Here is a 19,492-nt window from a genome sequence, read left to right as displayed (position 1 = left end):
GTGGAGTCCTAACCCTAATTCGATTACTTTTACTTCTCTTTGTTGCAACAAAATAGTAACCGTCACATTTCACACAGCCCCAGGTTTGCTTGTTCTGCCTGATTAACAAATGTTTAAACAAAGAATATCAGAAATGTATATGACACACTGATAGATCTGTTGGGCAGCACTTTATCTTAGCGCCTGCTTTCTATTATCCTTCCTGGAATATTGCTAGACTTGGTCTAGCCACCAGAGGAAGTCTTAATAAATCTAAAGGTCCTGCTCTCATCAGTTTTAGAAACGATTAGTACAGTGCAATCGTGGTTTGAGGTGTTCTGCTTTGATCGTGCTGTTTGGATGACACTGCTGCTAGTGTTCTGGGTGTGTAATAAAGTCTGAATCCCTGTAGTTTTGCCAAGTCTCACACACTTTGCTAACACAATTTCCTGTAAAATGATTATAGGCAATTTAGGTAATTTAGTATTTTCAAGTTAGAGTAAAAATAATATTGAAAGTTCTTTAATAGGTGTTGCAGTTATGTGAGCTTTCAGCAAACAGGTTAGTCTTGTAGAATGAATAATCATTTTGTGCTCATATATTTTGCTTTTGTAGAACACCAAGAAGCTACCTATGTAAATTTTAAATATAATTAATTATGTAATTCCAGTCCAGTACATTTTTTCTTTAGTTGTTCATATTTTATATTGTCACTTGCTCTCTCTTACCTGAAATTTGAAGCAAGTTTTCCCCAGTTGTTTAATGAACACTCTGAAATAGCTTGTGCTACTTTGAGCTGAGTGTACACTAGAATTGTCCACATGGGGAATTAGTAGCTAGTGCACTATAAATTCACACTCTAGCTTACTTTGCTATAACTCCTCTGTAGATAAGCCCTTGAAGTTACTTATACAAGATTCTGAGAGAGGATCTCTCTTAGCCTGGGACTTTTGTCTGAATTTACCAATTCACTTTTGTATGAAAATGTCACATTTGATAATCCTTACCTCTGTCAAGAGAATACTGAGCCTGGTACCTTGATAGCCTCTTCTGTGCAGTCTTACATAAAGTAAGTTATAAGGCCTCACCCAGGCTTTATAGCTAAGGTCTCCAATTTTGCCTGTCACAGTAGATCTCTCTTTCTGTTTTCTTCTGCATACCTGTGTTCAGTGAGGAATGTTCACCCATCACTTAATATACAGAGAGCCCTATCCAAAAACAGAGAGAGAGGAATGAGACTTTCAGAATTATTACATGGATTTGGTTGCCTATGAGGAGAGGTTGTAAAATTGAACTTTCTAATCAACAGATTCTCACAGAATAAAAAAGTGTTTTGAGTAGTGTTTCTTATGAGACAAAAGGCCTGTAACTGGCTTAAAGATGCATTGCTAAGACCACAGCAGTCTCTGTAGCTTGTCTGTGACAAGTGTGCAATGTAAATCAGCAATGTGATGTCCTATTATTTCATTAAGTATCACTTACTGAACTTTATGTTATACTCCAGTGCTCTGTTTGGTAAAGCAGTCCTATAGGCCGTTTGAGACACTGTGCAGACACAAGACAATTTGTGGGCTTGTTTGTTTGTTTGTTGGGGGGGGGTTGTGGGTTGTTTTTTTTTTTGTTTTGTTTTTTTGAAAGGCAAGGATTTGTGTGGGTGGTATCTTTTATTGGACAAGCTGCATGGTTGGGATAAAGTTAGACATGCTTCCAAGTGCAAGGCATTCTTCTGGTCTAACAAGCCTGAAATCTGTCATTATACAGCAAGGACACTCCATTTTTATTTTTTATGAGCAATATACATGGATTGATTTGTGCCCATTCACTTTTGCACCATGACCTGTTAGGAGTGAAAGGTGTTAACTTTTTTTTCTAGGGTGGGAAATGGAAGGTATGTGTTTAGTCACGTAGGCATCTCTGGGTTGGTGAGAATGAATTATCAAGACATTGAATGGGGGTTTAACTTGGAGATGCAACTGAAAGCCAGGGACCACACATTAACTTTTAACAGCTGCCAGCCCAGGGAGGCAGAACATTCCTAGGGTCATAACTAGACTTGAAACAAAGAACGTGCGCCAAGAGGCTGTGATAAGAATTCTGTCTCTTAGTGCAGATGGAGACGTGGAATCTCTGCACCAGCGAGGCCAGCATGGACACGTGTAAATGTTGTTTGTCCATAGAAGAGCAATGGGTTATTAACTGGTGACCTGTTCCTTGACAGTTCTCTCTCTCCATTTATACTACCTACCAGTTTTTTTCTCTCTGACTTCACTGCAAGTGAGTTAGAAGAAACTGCAGAGCTGTCAGGACTCTATTCCCTTATGTGGATAGAGCTGATAACATCACCCTAGCATGAGAACGCTTCTTTCCCAACCATCCCACTACCCTAGCAGATGCAATTTTTTTTAATACAGTTCAGCATGTTGCTGTTGGAGATGCTGGATTTCATAACTAGGAATGCATAGATAAATCTCAAAGAATAACCACTACTTAGAAAGCTCTTCATTTTAAATACCAGTTGTCTATGTTTTAACAGAACATCCTATACTTACTAAAACTTTTTAACATTTATCTTTGGGAGCTCTGGTTTAGATTAAAAAAAACTTTGGGGTCTAAAAAACTGGTGATCAACTTAGATACTGCTTTCACATGTGGGCACCTCATTGTGAGAACTGCTAATGGATAAATGAAGCTAAAAGGGGAAATTATCTGGGCACAAGTCTCTTTTCTATCTGCTGATTCTCCCTTCCTTCCCTGTGCTGTAGGCACCAAAACTAAATTTGCAGCTGGTGGAATGAGGAAAATCATATTTTAAAAGGATGTCTGGGATCCACTTGTGCTCTGAATTAATCCTCATTCATTGAGAGGTACAGCAGCTATATAGCTCTACTGGGGACAAAGGCCATTTCTGGACAAAGGAAGGATTACAGGTTTTGGAGTCACTTCTTAGGACCCTCCCTCCTTGGATTTGGGCTTCAACTCCCCACTGCACAGATCTGTGTAGTCATCTTCCACCGGAGGAAATCTGAGTGCAGAAGAGCGTGTGGTCAAACTGAGCCCTACTTACATACTTAATATCTTTAGTTAAAAACTTTCATTTGCCTCCCTTGCTGGTATGCAGTGTGATAAAAATCTTGTATTGCAAGTTCACACACATTCTCTTTTTCCTTACAAGTCCGCTGCTACATTCTGTGTATAGGATGATCAGTACTCTGGGAATCTGGTGAGGGAGACAGTTGTCTGCAGGCTCCCTCCCTCATATTTTAAAAGTTGGCAGGTGTAGAGAGAATGAGATGGAATTGCTGGAAGGGAAAGGATGGTACTACTGTTAAGGTAGTTGTCCCAGGGGGACCAAAGGTAAAGGGATGGGAGACCCCTTCCGCGGCAGGACCCAGGGCAGAGACAACCTGCCAACACAAGAAAGAGAAAAGCCCTGAAGACGGAGTGAACTTACCTTTTGCAGGAGGAGATGGACTGGATGAGCCACGCCGGGACGGAACGCCCGCACGATTTGTCAGCTGCTTTTATCAGCGGCTGAGGACGGCGTGGGCAGATGACATCGTAGAAGAGCACCACCCAGCAGAAATAAAAGTTGGGGGCAGGGAAACAGCTGGGGGGGGGACGCTGCAGGGAACAAGCTGCAGAATTGTCCCCTGAGCCGAGGAAGGACTGCACCAGCAGCAACGAGGGGACCTGAGGGAGGACCCATGAAAAGGGTCCGGAGGTGACTAAGGAGCTGTGATATTGGGTGGCGGGGAAGCCAGACTGAGAACATCGGTGCTGAGGGACTGCAGAGCCACAGCCACCAGAGTCATGAGTGGGCTGAGCTGAGACCCCATTGCCCTTCTGTGTTAACTTGTTCTTTTCTCTTATTTACCTGGAGCCCTAAGGCAGGGATTAGGGCCACGGACAATGCTTGTAGAACAGAAGGAGCTGGGGCAGGGCTGCGGCAGCAGTGCAGTAAGGAAGATTCAGTATAGTGTCAGGGACGGTCCAACGTCCTGAAGTTATCTCGGGCAGGGTGAGACAACCTGGAGCCAAGCGGATGGGGAGGGCCCAGGAGGGCGAGCCAACTGACCATCAATTGGCTGTCCTAAAGGCTGGTGGAGGGGAGGTAGAGCCCCAAGAATACCCGCTATGAATAGCGCCCAACACATGAGAAGCCACAGGAGGGAGCCCCACCACTGAAAGGAAGTCATGGCAGGTGAGTGGCAGGGTTTCCCTTGGGGTGAGTGTGACCCAACTTCTAGGCCACAGGAACAACCTCTGTGGCCGACCCTGGGCACAAGCTCCAAGGCAGCAAGGGAGCACCTACACAAGGCCAGGCGGGTACAGTAGTCAAATGCTGCCCTTGAGAACCCAATTTGCTGTCTGATGCCAGGCCAGTCACTTGAACTGACTTAAAGTGATCTGACAAATGATTGCTGATGTTTCTCATCCTCAGAGTACTGACTTGAACCCCTGAAATATGATTTGCAGGAGTACTGAGCACTTAGTTGTAACTGAAGACAATTGAAGTTGTGTTTTGAACTTAAAGAGATCTGTATAATGCTAAACTGTCTGCAAAATCAGATCCTATGCATCTGGTATTGGGGAGCTGAAATTAAAGGATAATTTGACCTTCATCTCTGTGTCAGTTCTCTGTAAAATAGATGCTACCTCCATCTCACAGGCTTGTGAAAATAAATTCATGCATGTTTCTGAAATGCTCATGTGGTGTCATAAGGAGTAGCATTGAAAAAACCACAAGGAAACAAACAGTTCTGTTTTCATAGTAGGGCTTGTGTTATATGCAGCAAATAAGGCCTGGGGATAAATAACAGGAGACAGCAAAATATTGAATGGCTGTTTGTTGAGTCAATATTGTCCACCCTATGCCCTGACTGAAACCTCATGGAAAAACTAGTATGTAATCATGGAATTAAGGGTGGCATCAACATGCATATGAACAAGGAGGACTGGATTCAGATTATATTGGAAATTTTCATTAGGACAGTTGCTAACTTTTGACTAACTTTAGAACCTTAATATTTTTTGAAAGTTAACAGCTTGATAATGCAGAGCTTTTAATATCAGTGACAACTGTTCTAGGCCAAACAGTGAGCTATTTTTAAATTGGATGAGGTTCTCAGCTTTAAATACCTTCTAAGATGCAACAAATGAACAAAGGTATTTCAACACCCCCTTACATACTGAAACGCACACAAAACTGCTTTAGAAGTTTTATACTTGGATATCTAATTTTAGTAAAAATTTAAAACATTAGGAAAAAAATTGGAAACAAAAAATTGTAGTAATCACATATCATTTAATCCACAATATTATGATAATACATCATATATTTTATGGGTGACCTGAACATTACCAATAGTTTGGAAATGTTTTTACATACTGAGCCACCAGTAAAAAAGTAAACAATGAATATACAGGATATACAAGTATGAGAAATACTTGAAAACATTTTTCTGCACTTTAAGGCTACTCAGATTTATAAATAAAATGACAGACATTTGGCTGTTTTTTTCCTAAAATACCAGAATCTGAATACTGATATGCAACACGCACACACATACACACAACCTCACATACACACAGTATCCTTTTTCTTTCAACTGTCTTGCTCTTTGAATGGTGGCTTTATTCTGGCACATACATAATTTTACATACTTTTTTTTCCAAATAGAAGAAAATACATTCAGAAATCTGACATGTCTGGTGCACAGGAACATGTGTCTTGGATGCATTATACTATTAAAAAAATCTAATTCTGAGAAATCCACTGTCTGAAGCAAAACTTTGCCATAGGTGCACATAAATAGGATTGAATGCTTATATTTTAATCATGTAAGGCAAATCAGGCTAGACTTCCTGCCCATCTGACCAGACTTTTCAGAAATTCAATAGAAACAGGTGGGAAAATCAATTTGGGCAGCCTGGGATAATAAATCTGATGCCATCTTGTCTCCCTGTTTCTGAAATGCACTCTGTCAAGATGAAATAGATCACCTCTAATTTTGCATATGCAACTAATTTGTCCCTATGTAGCATGAACATTGGGCGTTAGGGCACACAGCTTTATAGGGGCAATGTCGATAGTTAAAAAAAATGTGATCATTCTTTCAACAGTTACTAAACATTAGTTTTACGGGAAGGAATGTTAAAAGTATACATAAAAATATTCTATGTTGAGTGAGAAATGTTTAAGTGCGTGAAACTTCCTGTAATACTGAAGGGTTAGTTGCATCTAATAATTAGTTATATCTTATTATTGTAGCATACTACATGATAATGGTGTTTGACATCTTGCTTGCTGGTAAAGGTTAACTATTGGTTGTGTGCCAGCTAAAAGGAGGTGTTATATCAACAGAAGAGTCATTAGAATCAGGAGTCAAAGTAAGTTCTAGAGGGGCTAACAGAGGGAAGAGTTTTAAATATACTCTAAATTGATTATGTCTGCAAGCAGAGGATGTATAGATATATAAGGCAGAAAGATGTACACATACTTGATACTGCTACGGAGTTTCTTGCTTGTGGATCCCTTCCTTTTTGCACCTTCTCAAAGTTTCAAGTTTTGACCTGTATTTGTACAGAGACATAAGGATGTGTAAGGGGCCAGATCACTCCACTGCACAAGCTACTCTTACATAGGAGGAACAGCAGCTTCTTGACTCTGCCTCCATCTGAGCCTGTCAGCCCACATGGACAAGAAAATAAATTATGCCAACTTCAACTGGTAGAGATGCCCCCTTCTCCTCCTTCAAGCACAAAGGAACCACCTATCACATTCTCACTGATTCACTCCTTGGTAACAGTAGGACCTAGCCCAGAGTAAGTTAAGTGATATTTTGCTTATTTGTATGTTCATGTTTTCGCAAGATCTTTCTGCTATATTAAAGACATTGATGGTTGTCCATATCCACTGGTTAAGGAACTACAGTGCTAAGGGTTAGAGCTACTAAGTTGTTCTCTTGGGCCCCTGGCACGTTACACTTAAGACCTGTTAATTTATCTTAAATAACTTGGCTACATGTTAAAAAAACAAATGGTGCCACAAAAAAATCAACTACACGAATATTACACACAAAAAGTGTAATATTTTTGGGGTATTCTGAATGTGTAGCCAGGTTAGGACCACGCTGGGGTCTCTAATCAGCCCCAGTGGGATCCCTACCAGCTGACACTCAGCTGATTGTCATCCAGGATGGGACCATACTGGGCTCCAACTAGCTCTGGTGTTAGCAGCTGAATAGTTAGCAGCTTTGGGGACTTGGCGGGGGCTGGTTGGACCCCCGATGCCATTCCAGAGCCAGCCAACAACTGGTTGACTGTCAGGCACCCAGATTTCAATTTGCTGGTGCACAGGGAGCCCAGGATTATGCTTCCAGCCCCACCCCTGCATTGACAAGTAGGGCACCTGATCCCTAATGCAAATGGGATCTGATGCCTAATGCCAAAATTGCACAACACACAATTGTTGATATTGGGGATCAGAGCCAATCACACCTTTTAAATGAATGTCAGCAGCCTTACACAAATATTAATGTACTGTAATAAAGTTAGGATTATAGATAAGTAAGGTGGAAAACAGAATTTGGTTCATCATTTTAATCTCTGCCTAGGACTTGTAATATTTTTCCATATACTTTTCAGCTCTGCCAAGTTGTGGATAAATAGTTCTAGCTGGATTTTGAATAGGGTGGACTGAAGGACAATTCCATTTTGCAGTAACTATTTTTGGACTAAAACCAGCACTTCTTGGTTTGGGAAGGGATGCCTAGCCTGAAGGTTATGGCATTTGTCAGGAATGTCAGAGACCTAGATTTAAGCACCTATTTAGCCTGATTCAAAATAGAGGTTGTTTATGTAAACCTGACTGATTCAGAGCAGTGAGTTGGACCTGGGCGTCTCATTTCTCAGGCCAACGTAGAAAGCAGCAGCCTAAATTATTTGTCTGCCTAGTTCTCTTTTCCCCCCTTATTCCTAACAGAAAGCTTCACAGAAACCAGTATGTCTTCACTGAAAATGTTCCAGGCAGCTGCAGTTTAAAATTGTCCCTGTTCTGTCACTGACTTCAACTTGTTTTTAGTGGAGGATGAGTTTTCCAAACTGACAATTTAACATATTTCAGTGGATATTTTGATACCAGCAGCTGAATGTGTGAAGGTGTCCCATCATTATGGATGCTATCCTATAATTCTTTGTAATTCTTTTTTCTATTGCAGATTGATGTGTGTGCTGTATGTGGGAAACTCGATAACATTGACTTCTAGATATTTTTTTCATAACAGTCTGCCTTCAGATGAATCAATAGCATATTCCCCCTTCCTCTAAAATAAAAAAAAAACACCTCCACAATTCAAGGCTAAGCAAATTCTACCAACATGATCTGTTACTGGTGTATTCTCAGTCTTAGTTCCCCAACAGCAAAGATGCACTCTATTACCCAGTGACTTCTTAGCCAATAATTTCAGAGTATTTTTAAAGGGGAGAATTTACAGATCAATGCACTAAATAACTAAGTATTCAAGTGATTTACTACAGGTCAGCAGGAGAGTTAAGATTGGTGCTCTAAGCACTAGGTCACCTTGTCTCCTTTGGTGATGCTTTGTAAATTGCAGATTATAAAATCTGGATTTCCTCCAGGACTGTTATCTTGCTGAAATCATAATTCTGTGTGCAATTTCTTCAGTGCCTCTAAATTCAATAGTTAATTTTTCTCTCTTTTTTTAATATGTATCCAAATAAGAAACAATAGGTCCTTGATATTACTCACTAGTTTCACTGCTGTTCTCTTATATGAACAAGTCATTTTTACATAGCTCTGGATACATGACACTTACATAGCAATGTAAAAACAACAGCTTGAGTTCCCTGTTTGTCGCATTTAAGTTCATTATTTTACTATCCACAGAAATAATTATAGACTCATACTAAGTTAGGAATGAAAAGTTGTGCCATAAGTTATATACTGCCTTTTGAAGGCTTCTGATTATTTGTAGATGTAAGCTGTCCTTCAGTGGAGAAAGAAGTGGAGGATGATGACTTTCTTCCCTAATATTTTTCCTTCTCCTAGGCGTTTCAGCTCTGATATTCTGGTGTCTTTCAGGAGATCTTTTGCTCTGGCACTGAAAAAGTTGAGCAAAGAAAGTACCGTGGCACTTAACAAAATGTGCACAGCCAGTATATGTGGGACTCAGCGTTGTACTTCCTTATTTTCATTTTCATTACATTTGAGTTCAGAGTCACTGATTTGTTTTCCAGAAACAAATTTACAAGGATGTTTCTTCTCATATACAAAAAACAAAAATCTCCAGTGAGAACATGCTGCTTAAAGAAACTTCTTCTACTCTCTTCCCATTTGTCCCCAACTTATTTATGTTGGCTATTTATTAATGGTCCTAGAAAACATGCAAAATTGGAGAGGTGCATTCTCAGATCAGTTGCTGACACTTTTGAAAGGAGAGAACTTATTCCCATCAGAACCCCACTTGCCATTTTAGTTTCTTTAATCCTTTTTGAAATAATGAAAACATACAATGCTGGCAGTTCGGGAGTCAGTTAGATGCATTGTTCTTTCTACCTTTTATCTTTGACATTAGCTCTGTCTGGGTTTAGATGCGTTTTACACATCAAACCTCCAACATAACACTAATGAGGTCATGACATATTGTCAGCTTGTTTGAATAATGCATTATTGACTCCCCTCCTTGAAAAAGGCTGAATTCCCTGTGAAAAAAGTTATAATTTAGAGCTCTCTAATTAAAGTGTTTCTCTTCACCATGAGCAAAGTGGGCACATTCTGGTTCCCTTTAAGACTGTGTGTACTTGGAAGGTGGTAGGAAGGAAGCTCATAACCTCTGCCATCACCTCTCAAGGGTGGCCAGTTTGCTGCAAGTCTAGGTCTGAGTGTTTTGTTTTTGTTTTTTAAAGGCAAAATTTCAAAGGACCTTCTCATCCAGTAATTTGTTGATCCCACCACAAATCTTTTTGAGGTATGGCCTGCAATCCCCATCAAGGCTGTACAGGGCAGTGAGAAATTCCACATCCGCAAAATGATTGAAGACATGATTGATACGCCCATGGGACCTGGGCGTCAGGTGTCGATCTACTAGTTCATGCACCAGGTCTTTACACTCATTGAGAAGTTCTGCAAGAACATTCCTATCAAAGGTGTATTCCACCTCGTAGAAACTGACAATTGTCATGGCTGTTTGATTCAACTTCTTTCTGAATTTGTCTACAATTTCCAGCTCCTCTTGGTTGAACTGATTGTTTCGATAAAGGATTCCAATTTTTATTGCTACTTTAATCAAGTCCTTCATGATTTTGTGAGCTTCCTTCTTGTTTCTTGTATGTTCTTTTGTTACTTTATATAACTCATCAAAGATTTCACTGCTCGTATCATCAATAAGCATGTTAGCCATTGTTTTGGTAGCCATTTTACTCAGGATCTTTTTCTGTGCTTGCAGTGCAAGGTTCTTGGAGCTGAAATAATCAGGACCTGTTTCAGGAGAGGAAAATAGTAAAGTAATATTAATGTTAATATTAATTTATATTAAATATTAATTTAAATTCACCATTACATGAAAAGTATGCAGCATAGGTAGTTTGCTAGCCACATTCCTGTCAGATGCCTATGGTTGATACTTAGTATTAGGGGTGTGCAAAATGGGCCATATTTGATTTGGATTCTGTCTGAATCGGGGACAGTGGTTTGATTCATTGATTCAGATCACTGTCTTCGATTTGATTTGGCCAAATCCGAATCTGAAGATTCGATGCTGATTCGGAGAATCGGCGATTCGGCCATAGACACAGCTTTAAATGGTTTTTCTACATACCTCAAGATACCAGGCATGGGTCATGAATGCTGCGATGCTGGGGCAGATGGAGCGTCCCACAAGAGTGTGTGTGTGTGTGTGTGGGGGGGGGGGGGCCCTGTGTGCTTGATGGTGAACCTGGAAGTGGACTGCAAATACTTCCAGGTTTGCTGGGGAGCGTGCAAGGTGCACCCCTTGCGTGTCGCCCCTCCTCCACGCCCCCCAGCTCAGCAATCTGCTGCAGGGCGACTCCAGGTGCCCCCCAGACCCAGGAGGCACCAGTCGCTGAGCCAGGGGGGTGCAGGGGGCACCCCATGTGCTCTCTGGTGGACCCGGAAGTGAACTGGAAGTGCTTCTGGTCCACTTTTGGGTTTGCTGCCGAGCACACTGGGGAGCCCCCTTCACTTTTGTGGGACACTCCATTTGCCCCAGCATCTCAGCATTCACAAGCCGCCTGCTACCTTGAGGAATGTAGAAAAAACATTTAAAGCTGTGTCTACATCCGAATCAACGAATCTTTCCGAATTGATTCAGGGGGTTCTGATTCGATTTGGAGAGATTAAAGGGTTTCCTGATTTGATTCGGATTTGGAGATTCAGCCACCAAATCAGGCCGAATCTCCGCTGAATCGAATCAGGGACCAAAACTACGCACAGCCCTACTTAGTATAGACTAACTTGTGCGTACACATATAAATACATATGCATATATATATATAGCATGAACTTTCATGGGCTGAAGCTCACTTCATCAGCACTAGGTGAAATGAGCTTCATTCAGCCCAGGGAAGCTTGTGCTATGTATATTTACTTTGTTTAACAGTCTATATGGTGCAAATCTACCTTGCCTTTCACTTGACTTCAGATGAACACAGCTAATGACACCTCATTTAGTCCAGATTCCAGCAACTTTATAGATCCATAGGTAGGTCATGTTTTCCAATAGAGTTTTTCCATTTGTCCTCAAAGCCTTTGATACTAAAATATATTTTTGAGATGCTAACATCTGAATATTCAAGATATAAATATGCTTGGCTCTTTGAAAACACTAAAATTCCATGTATGTTCTTTTTCTGTGCTTTTATCTTCATTTTAAAATATAGAAAAGGGGCTTAAAATGAACATTTTCCCAGCAGAAGGCTTTCATTGAGATGTTATACTTGGAAAAGGAAATCAGCTGTCAAAAGCTCATTTTGAAGATTAAACATTGTAGAGAAATAAATAAAAGGCCTGTGTAGAATTCCTGTTCTAGTCACTGGGAGTCACTGTTGCTCCACGGCTGTACTAATCAGTATTGTTACACAAGCTGACAGCACAGATCCATAAATGTAGACTTACATTGCTTTAATCTCTAATAATAATACCCTTTGGCATAGTTGCTCATGTGCCTAATTGTAAAATCATATTTTTATAGAAGAGTTTGTATTGGGGCTTTTGTTGCTATTTCTCCTGCAGAAAGAAAATATCAAATCAGTTAGATTATCCAGCAATACACATCTGTGTAGGTTGGATTTAATAATTTAGAAGTTAGATTAATTTATAGTCCTTGCTTATTCAACAAGTTACTTAATCTTATTCTTAACTTTAAGAATGGGAGGAGTCCCACTGGTTCAGGATGGTGCAGAACCTGGGTCTGCATCAGAGGAAAAGGAGCAGGTGCAAGGAATCGTTCCTAACCATGATGTGGTTTGGGGGTGCTGGTTACGGTTGTGTTAGTTTAAGCACATAGGCAGACAAGGTGCTTTGGGTAAATTATATCACATTTACCCAAAGCACTTTGTCTCTAACCATGACATAAGATTTCTGCATCATGAATGGGGAGTCCCAATCACTGGCTCCGAGGAACTGCTTCTCTCCCCAGTCTTGCGCTTGGAGGATTATTGCAAAATCCATTGCATGAGGATCCATTACATGAGGACTCTAGTCTATTAGGCTTAGCATAGTCTGGGTCCAGGCTTAGCGAAAGGGGGAGGTGAGACCAAAATGGCGCGCTCACGGATCACTACACCTTAGAGGGAACGTTGCCACTGAAGTACCCTGTTGATTGAGAGCTTGAGATTACTGCAGTGTTTTATATACCTCCTGCTTTTACTAAAACATTTTTAGCTGGCTTGATTTAGAAAAAATAAAGATGCAATTAAATAGTTTTGTATGACATAATCAAGTAGCTGAGCACAGCTTGATAACGTCAAGCAGCATTTTTGTTTGTTGCATATGAGATGCAAGGAATGTGGTCTTTGTAGGAAAGTAGCAATAAACCAATATGTGAAATGAATTTAAAATCAAGGTAGCCAGCAAAGTGGCCTGATCTAGTAAGTGTTTTATTTCTTTCTCAGCTGCTTACTCTCTTACTGAGTTTGTTCATAGTACAGTAGTGGCTAGTTAGTTTAGTAAAAACTGGGATCTCATTTTGCTAGTATTATACCAATACCAATTTAGAAACAGACCACATAGAAATAGAATGCATAATCTACGTAGGCAAGATAATCCTTGGTTGGCTATGTCCTGTCTTTGTTTTATAGAGGATGAATAGAGGCATTGAGCGATTAAACTAAGTGCAAACTTCAGATTTTCAGTAGTACCTAGGCTCTATGTTGCCATGGCAGCCTTGAAAACTGTATTCTAAGAGCATGTCTACACAATAAATGAAGGTATGCTTTGTATTCTGGGTTTGTGTGCCCATGCTAGTTTTAATCTAGCTAGCATGGGAAGCAGTAGTTGTGTAGATGTGAAAGTAAAGACTAGAAACAAGACTCAGGATCCCAGGTTCCTAGAGGGCTATACTGTGTTATGCTAGTTACTACTGCGTTATGCTATGTGGAATATCTTAAGTGACTTGCTCACATCTGTAGCACAGTCAGGAATTAGATGCCTGATCTCCTGAATCCACTTCAGTGGCTTAACCTCAAGGCCATTCTTCCTCTCAGTTTTCTCATCTAATCTATGCACATCAAGCCAAGGAGTGCTTGCTGTTTGGGTGCACTTCAAAAGACTCCAACTGTGAATTTAAATAAATTATTGTTATGCCATATATTTTTAGGTTATTAATAAAATGCAATGATGTTTGATAAATACTAATTATATACTGAATTGTGGTTCTTACTAGGGTACAATATCCAGTATGGAGCTTCTTGCTTTTGGTAATCAAGCTAGCTTTTTTGGAGCATTCAGGCATTATGTGCCCTGTGGTACAGACATAGTAAAATTGCAGAAGGCCACCATAGGTCTTCACCTTTTGCCTACCCAGGAGGCCACACTTTTTTTTGTTTTGTTTCTGCAGTCACAACATAAGAGTGGGTTTTGCCATCTAGATGCCAATGCAGTCTTGCAACACAGTCAAATAATCTGATAGCAAGAACGTCTCGGGACATCACCAGTTGGAACGGTACAATTTCTCAGAGGTTGTTGTCTGGGTTCCCTTCTGAAAACATACTGCAGTATAGAGGAAGGCAGTCACCCTACTGGGCAATTCCCTAAGGGTCCCAAATAGCAGCAAAATAAGCATGGGGTGCTCTAAAGATCCCAAACTGTCAGAGGCTCAGAGCTGCCATAAGTGTTGTTATAGAACCTTAAGCCCAATGTTTCTACAGGGAGGAGAAGACTATGAACATTTTGTGACAAATGTGCGAAGCCATGCTCTAAGGTGTTAATCCTCAGTACTCAAGTACACCCCCGATGCAACATTCCAATGCCCCTAGCCAAGAAAACCTACTGTGTCAAAATTTTTGTGACAAGCTGTTGTCATGAACAGATGGTGCTGTTGAAATCTTCTCTGATGAAGAACTCAATGAGGTAATGTCACATTACCTTTTAATTTTTTTTCTTTTCTACCTTAAACATTATGACTGGCCCAAACCTTTGAATGGGAACTGCATTCTTCTCCTCTGATATCATAGTTATTTGTTTTTTGTGTTAGGAGGTGTTTAATGTACACAAAAAGAAAAGGATTTGGAAGGCCTAGAATAACATTAGATATTTTTTTAATGTCTTGTTTTATCATGGGGCTCTTGGAGGAAATAACATTTAGCTTCCAGGAAGATTATCATATTTAAACCTGTGATGTTGGCTAAATGATATACTATGGTATCAGCCACTACAGTTCATTGTAGGAAACCACGGTGGTTTCCCACAATGCCACTACAGTTCATTTTCCCAAAGCTGGTGGTAGCATCTGGTTTTAATAATCCCATCATACTTTATTCCATACTTAATATAATCTACTATATTTCACAAATTACTAAAGAGCAAAGGCCAAAATAGCTTTGATAAGAGTTTTGGATACAGTCAGACGTTTCCACAAAGAGCACTATTTATAGTTGAGGGTTAGTTCGCATTTGACTTAATTTGAATACTGACTGTCAAGGTTCAGAACACAATAAACTGAAGATTTTATGCAATATTACCCTGCAAAGAGTATTCATTGAATAATATTGAAGAGTATTCTTTGACCATGATCCTGAGGTCTGGTCAAAGATTACACAGCTCAGTTTAGGATGTGCATGTGCATAGTTGGCTTGAAATCACTTTAGCATTTGTTCAACAATGGGATTGAGGATAATTCTAAATTATATTCTCTGGAGTGGTTTCAGGGCAACCCTGGTCATGCTCTCTAGGCCAGTCAAAAGGGAGGGGTGGTGGTAAAGAAATATATTTATTAGACCTATATCCCTTGCAGTTCTGCCCTTCCATTGGGAAAATACTCCTACAAGAGCTGTCCCAAATTATGACCTACATTGCACTGATGGGAGTCTCGGAACCTGTTCCTAGGATTAAACTGAATTAGAAGTTGCTTTCTAGAAGAATTTCCTTTTCCCCTAATCCTGACACAAAACTCACAGTATAGGTGCACCATTGATTATCTTAAACTTTGCCATTCAATTGCCTTTTTTACTTCTTGCTGGTTAAAAAATTGCATGTGCTGACACTTAGAACTTTCTGGTTCTGTTATACAGATTTGTAATTAGTTTTAGTTTATTTATAGCTTTCAATAAAACAGTACAATAAAACAAGCAATAACAAATATATAAAATAAAATAACAGCATTTAGATAAAATATAATCATTAGAAAAAGCATACAGTAATATGATCTATCAGCTCACACAAAAATAAAACAAAACATAATGTATGATGATATAAAAAAGGTAAAATGAAGCAGTGAATGATAAAACACAACAGGAGAATTGTATTTGATGCTGGCCCTTATTCTTTGTGCAAGTAGTACAAATATACTTTAGGTGTATAAGATAAGCTCCAAAGTATTAGAAAGAAGCCAGATTGCTTTTTTTCTTCATTATCCCAGGATTTAATACTTTCCAATAATGGAGAGACCCATTTCCCTCTTATTTATTCAACAAATAAACAAGAAAGACTACAAATAAGGATTTTAAGTCATCTATCTCATCTTCCCACAAGAGCATATTCTGTACCAATATAGAGTCCGACACCACCTGTCCATGACAGCTGCAGATCTCATTAGAGCAAATCTCAATCTAGTAATAGTCTCATTTTTTTGTAGTTTTGCACCACAGAAAGATAAATTTCTGGGCCAAAGGAATGTTTTATTACTTTTAAAAAAGAGGAAGTTCGAGACTGTCTCACTGTTAGAAAATCCGTCTCTAGGCTGGCATCTTTAATACTTGAATTTATATCTTATTTTAAATAAAGGAAATACTGGGTCACTTAGTACATTTCCCAGACAGTTTGTACAATATAAATGTTATTCAACCATTCAAACCAGATTTTATTTGGCAAAGGAGAGGCTTCTACAATGCATTTCTTAAGGTATCTGGTAGGTATAAAAGATCTTCTTTCATCCAGTAGTTTGGGGTTCTTAACTGAGCTAAAATGCTCACATTTTTCAGCCCGGTCTCAGAAAGCATGAGCCTCCGTATCATAGAATTAGGTAGAGATAAAAGCCACCTTAAAAAGTAATCAGACATTGTTTTGGTTTTTGGTTGGACCATAGGGTGAGCACCCCAGAGTTCTGCTCCATGCAGTAAAATGGATCCTACTTTGGATCTAAAGACACTTCGTGCTTCCAGAACAACTCTTCTGCCTGTCTTATTGTAAAAACATGTAATGTAATTGTAAACAAGATGCTTTTGAATGCTTTGGTTGTTGGGTTTTTTCTTTTAGAATATAAATTTGGAGTTAAATGCAGTATGGAGTACCTCAATAATATTGTACTGTATAAATGCTGAATTAAGAGGGTTTTTAAAAGGATTGTTTCATAACTGTTCCTAAAACCTCTCATTTTATACTATCTTTTAAAAAATCTAAAACAAACAAGGAAAGATTTCATGAAAGAGATGATAGAAACAAATGGTTTCCATTTGACAAAATGGTGCACCTCAGTTATGTGGACAAATCATTATTGTAGATTAATTTTCCTGAGAGTTTTTTCCACCACATCTACATTTATAAACGCATATTCTTGTATCTGGTTTTCATTTAAAACTTGATCCAACTTCCATAAAGATGACTGACAAAACTGTGCGTACCTTATTCTGTGCATGCAAGCTTCAACGTGTATATGCAGCTTGTGCTGGGCAGCCAGCTCCAGGCTTGGCATTTGCATATCAGCTGCATACTACTTTGTAACTTCAGATGTGCACAGAAAAAGCAGCATGTGATATTACAGGTTAGATCAAAGCTGGTTAGATATTTGGCTTACAATTTTGTGTCCTAATAGCAAACTGAAGTAGTAAAATTCAAGTTTTATTGCATATTGGTGTAACTGTTCGAAGTTAATTAAACATCTTTCTTAAAAGAAATAGTTTCCTTTTCTATCTCTCCTGTGTAGGGATAGTTTAGTCGGATGCTGATTTGATAATTTCAGGAGTCTATAAAGTAAGAAGTATCCTATCCACTACTTTAGAAATAACACTTTGTCAACAAGATGGCAATTTAATAAGATTTATATCTTGCATTGAAACTGACATTGATGATAAAGCCTGTGGGGACTTCAGGGACCCTTGGGTTTGTCTGAGAATTGTGTATTTCATTGAATGAGAGGTCTTTTTATCCCAGTTGATAGCTTCATCTGAGATGAGGACTTGCACCACTTTTATCTCCTCTGGCTTAGACACACCTGAAACACACTTTATTTAGGGTGACATGCAACAACTGACACACAGCAGGCTAAGTTTGATGCACCATAGTGTAGCTTCATCAATGACAACCCAGCTCCCTTTTTTAAATCCATCATCCGTGTGCTTGATTTTAAACAAAATTCAAAGACCTGGCCCTAATCTACAAAGCTGTAAACAGACTGTAAGCAGGATACTTCAGAAATAGCCTTTCTCCCCCTTCATGACACTCTGAAGCCTGATGTCTAGACACTAAGGGCACCTGTACACGTGCAGCGAGGCTGCTCTGACGCACTGTAATTACAGTGTGTTGGAGCACATTTGATTAACTGAGTCTGCTGGAGTGTGGTAGTTACCATGCTCCAGCAGACTCCAGTGTCAAGTGTATCAGCATCCCCATGCTGAAAAATGGTGGTGGGAGTGCTTTAACTAAAGCCTTTTCAATAAGCTTTAGTTAAAGCACCCCCCCACACCATTTTTCAGTGTGGGGACACTGACAGATGTGACGTTCTGGGTGCTTTATTTAGAGCAGCTCTTGGAGCCACTCTAATTAAAGCGCTCCTCCCACCCCCACACACTCCCAGAGCACATATATAAACACCCTCAGCGAGGGCTCTCTATAAATTCATAAGATGGGTTCTTTTCATAGGAACAATGCAGCTAGGGAGAACCTAGTTTAGTTTAATCAAATGGCAGTTTCAGCCTCAGGACCCCACCTGCAGAACTTTGAAAGGTCAGATCGAGTGTTTGAATACAGAGAACCACACCTAGGCAGACGGTCTGCAGGGAATAAACCCAGGACTCTTAAATGTAAAAGCCTGAGCAGCTCTTGGGGGGTGGCGGGGGGAGAGCACGCAAGTTCCTGGACTGGCTGAGGCCAGAAGCTGGGGGTGGCTCCTGCGGTTCTCCCAGTGTGGCCTTTCTCCCCAGCTCTGCGCCTCTGCCAACAGCAGCTGTCAGTGAGAGGGGAGGGGAGATGGCCCAGCTGTGCTTGCTTGGGTCTGGGGGGAGCCAGGGCTGTGGCTGGGCTGCAGGGAATCTGTGCTCCCCCCACACTACACCCAGCACTGCCTGGCTTGGCTGAGAGCCCTGCGTGGCTCTCTGCCCCCGCTCCTGCTTGCCGGTGTCAGTGGAGAGCCACATGAGGCAGTCAGTTGAACTGGGCAGCGCTGGGGGGTGGGAGAGCACAAGCCCCCACCCTGCAGCCTAGTCCCAACCCCCCCAGACCTGAGCACATGCAGCTGGGGGGGCCCTTCACTTTCCCTCCACCCTCACCTGGCGCTGCTGGGCTCAGCTGCCATGGGACAGGCAGAAGCTGGGGCTTACAGCTGTGCATGGGGGTGAGCACAGGCCCTCACCCTGCAGCCTGGCTACAGCCATCCCAGACGTGAGCAAACACAATGAGGTGGAGGGCCCATGGGGGCTCTGCTCCTCCACCCCCTTGCTGCCCCTGCTGCTGGCAGGCACAGCGAGGACACAGGACTGGGGAGCCCAGCCGAGTTCCCTGCCTCCGTGTGAGGAGGGGAGTTGGGGGGAGGGGGCCCACAAAGGCCCCTGGGATACGGGCGCACAGCAACCTAACGTGGATTGATAGGAGGTTTGGCATATA

At 40.7% G+C, this 19,492-nt stretch overlaps 1 protein-coding gene across 2 annotated transcripts in view; it reads right to left on the bottom strand.

The window, feature by feature from the left end:
• Positions 1 to 5,264: 5,264 nt before the first annotated feature.
• Positions 5,265 to 19,492, bottom strand: part of TNFAIP8L3 (TNF alpha induced protein 8 like 3) — a 70,088-nt gene continuing 55,860 nt past the window's right edge. For both annotated transcript variants that reach the window (XM_019477861.2, XM_019477863.2), the window contains one exon: positions 5,265 to 10,477. In XM_019477861.2, the coding sequence (XP_019333406.2) occupies positions 9,915 to 10,477 (563 nt within the window). In that variant the 3' untranslated portion in view covers positions 5,265 to 9,914. The remainder of the gene's footprint in view (positions 10,478 to 19,492) is intronic.

Source organism: Alligator mississippiensis, chromosome 11 (genome assembly GCF_030867095.1).
Source record: "Alligator mississippiensis isolate rAllMis1 chromosome 11, rAllMis1, whole genome shotgun sequence".
Taxonomy (NCBI): Eukaryota; Metazoa; Chordata; order Crocodylia; family Alligatoridae; genus Alligator; species Alligator mississippiensis.
This window is presented reverse-complemented; position numbering and strand designations above follow the sequence as displayed.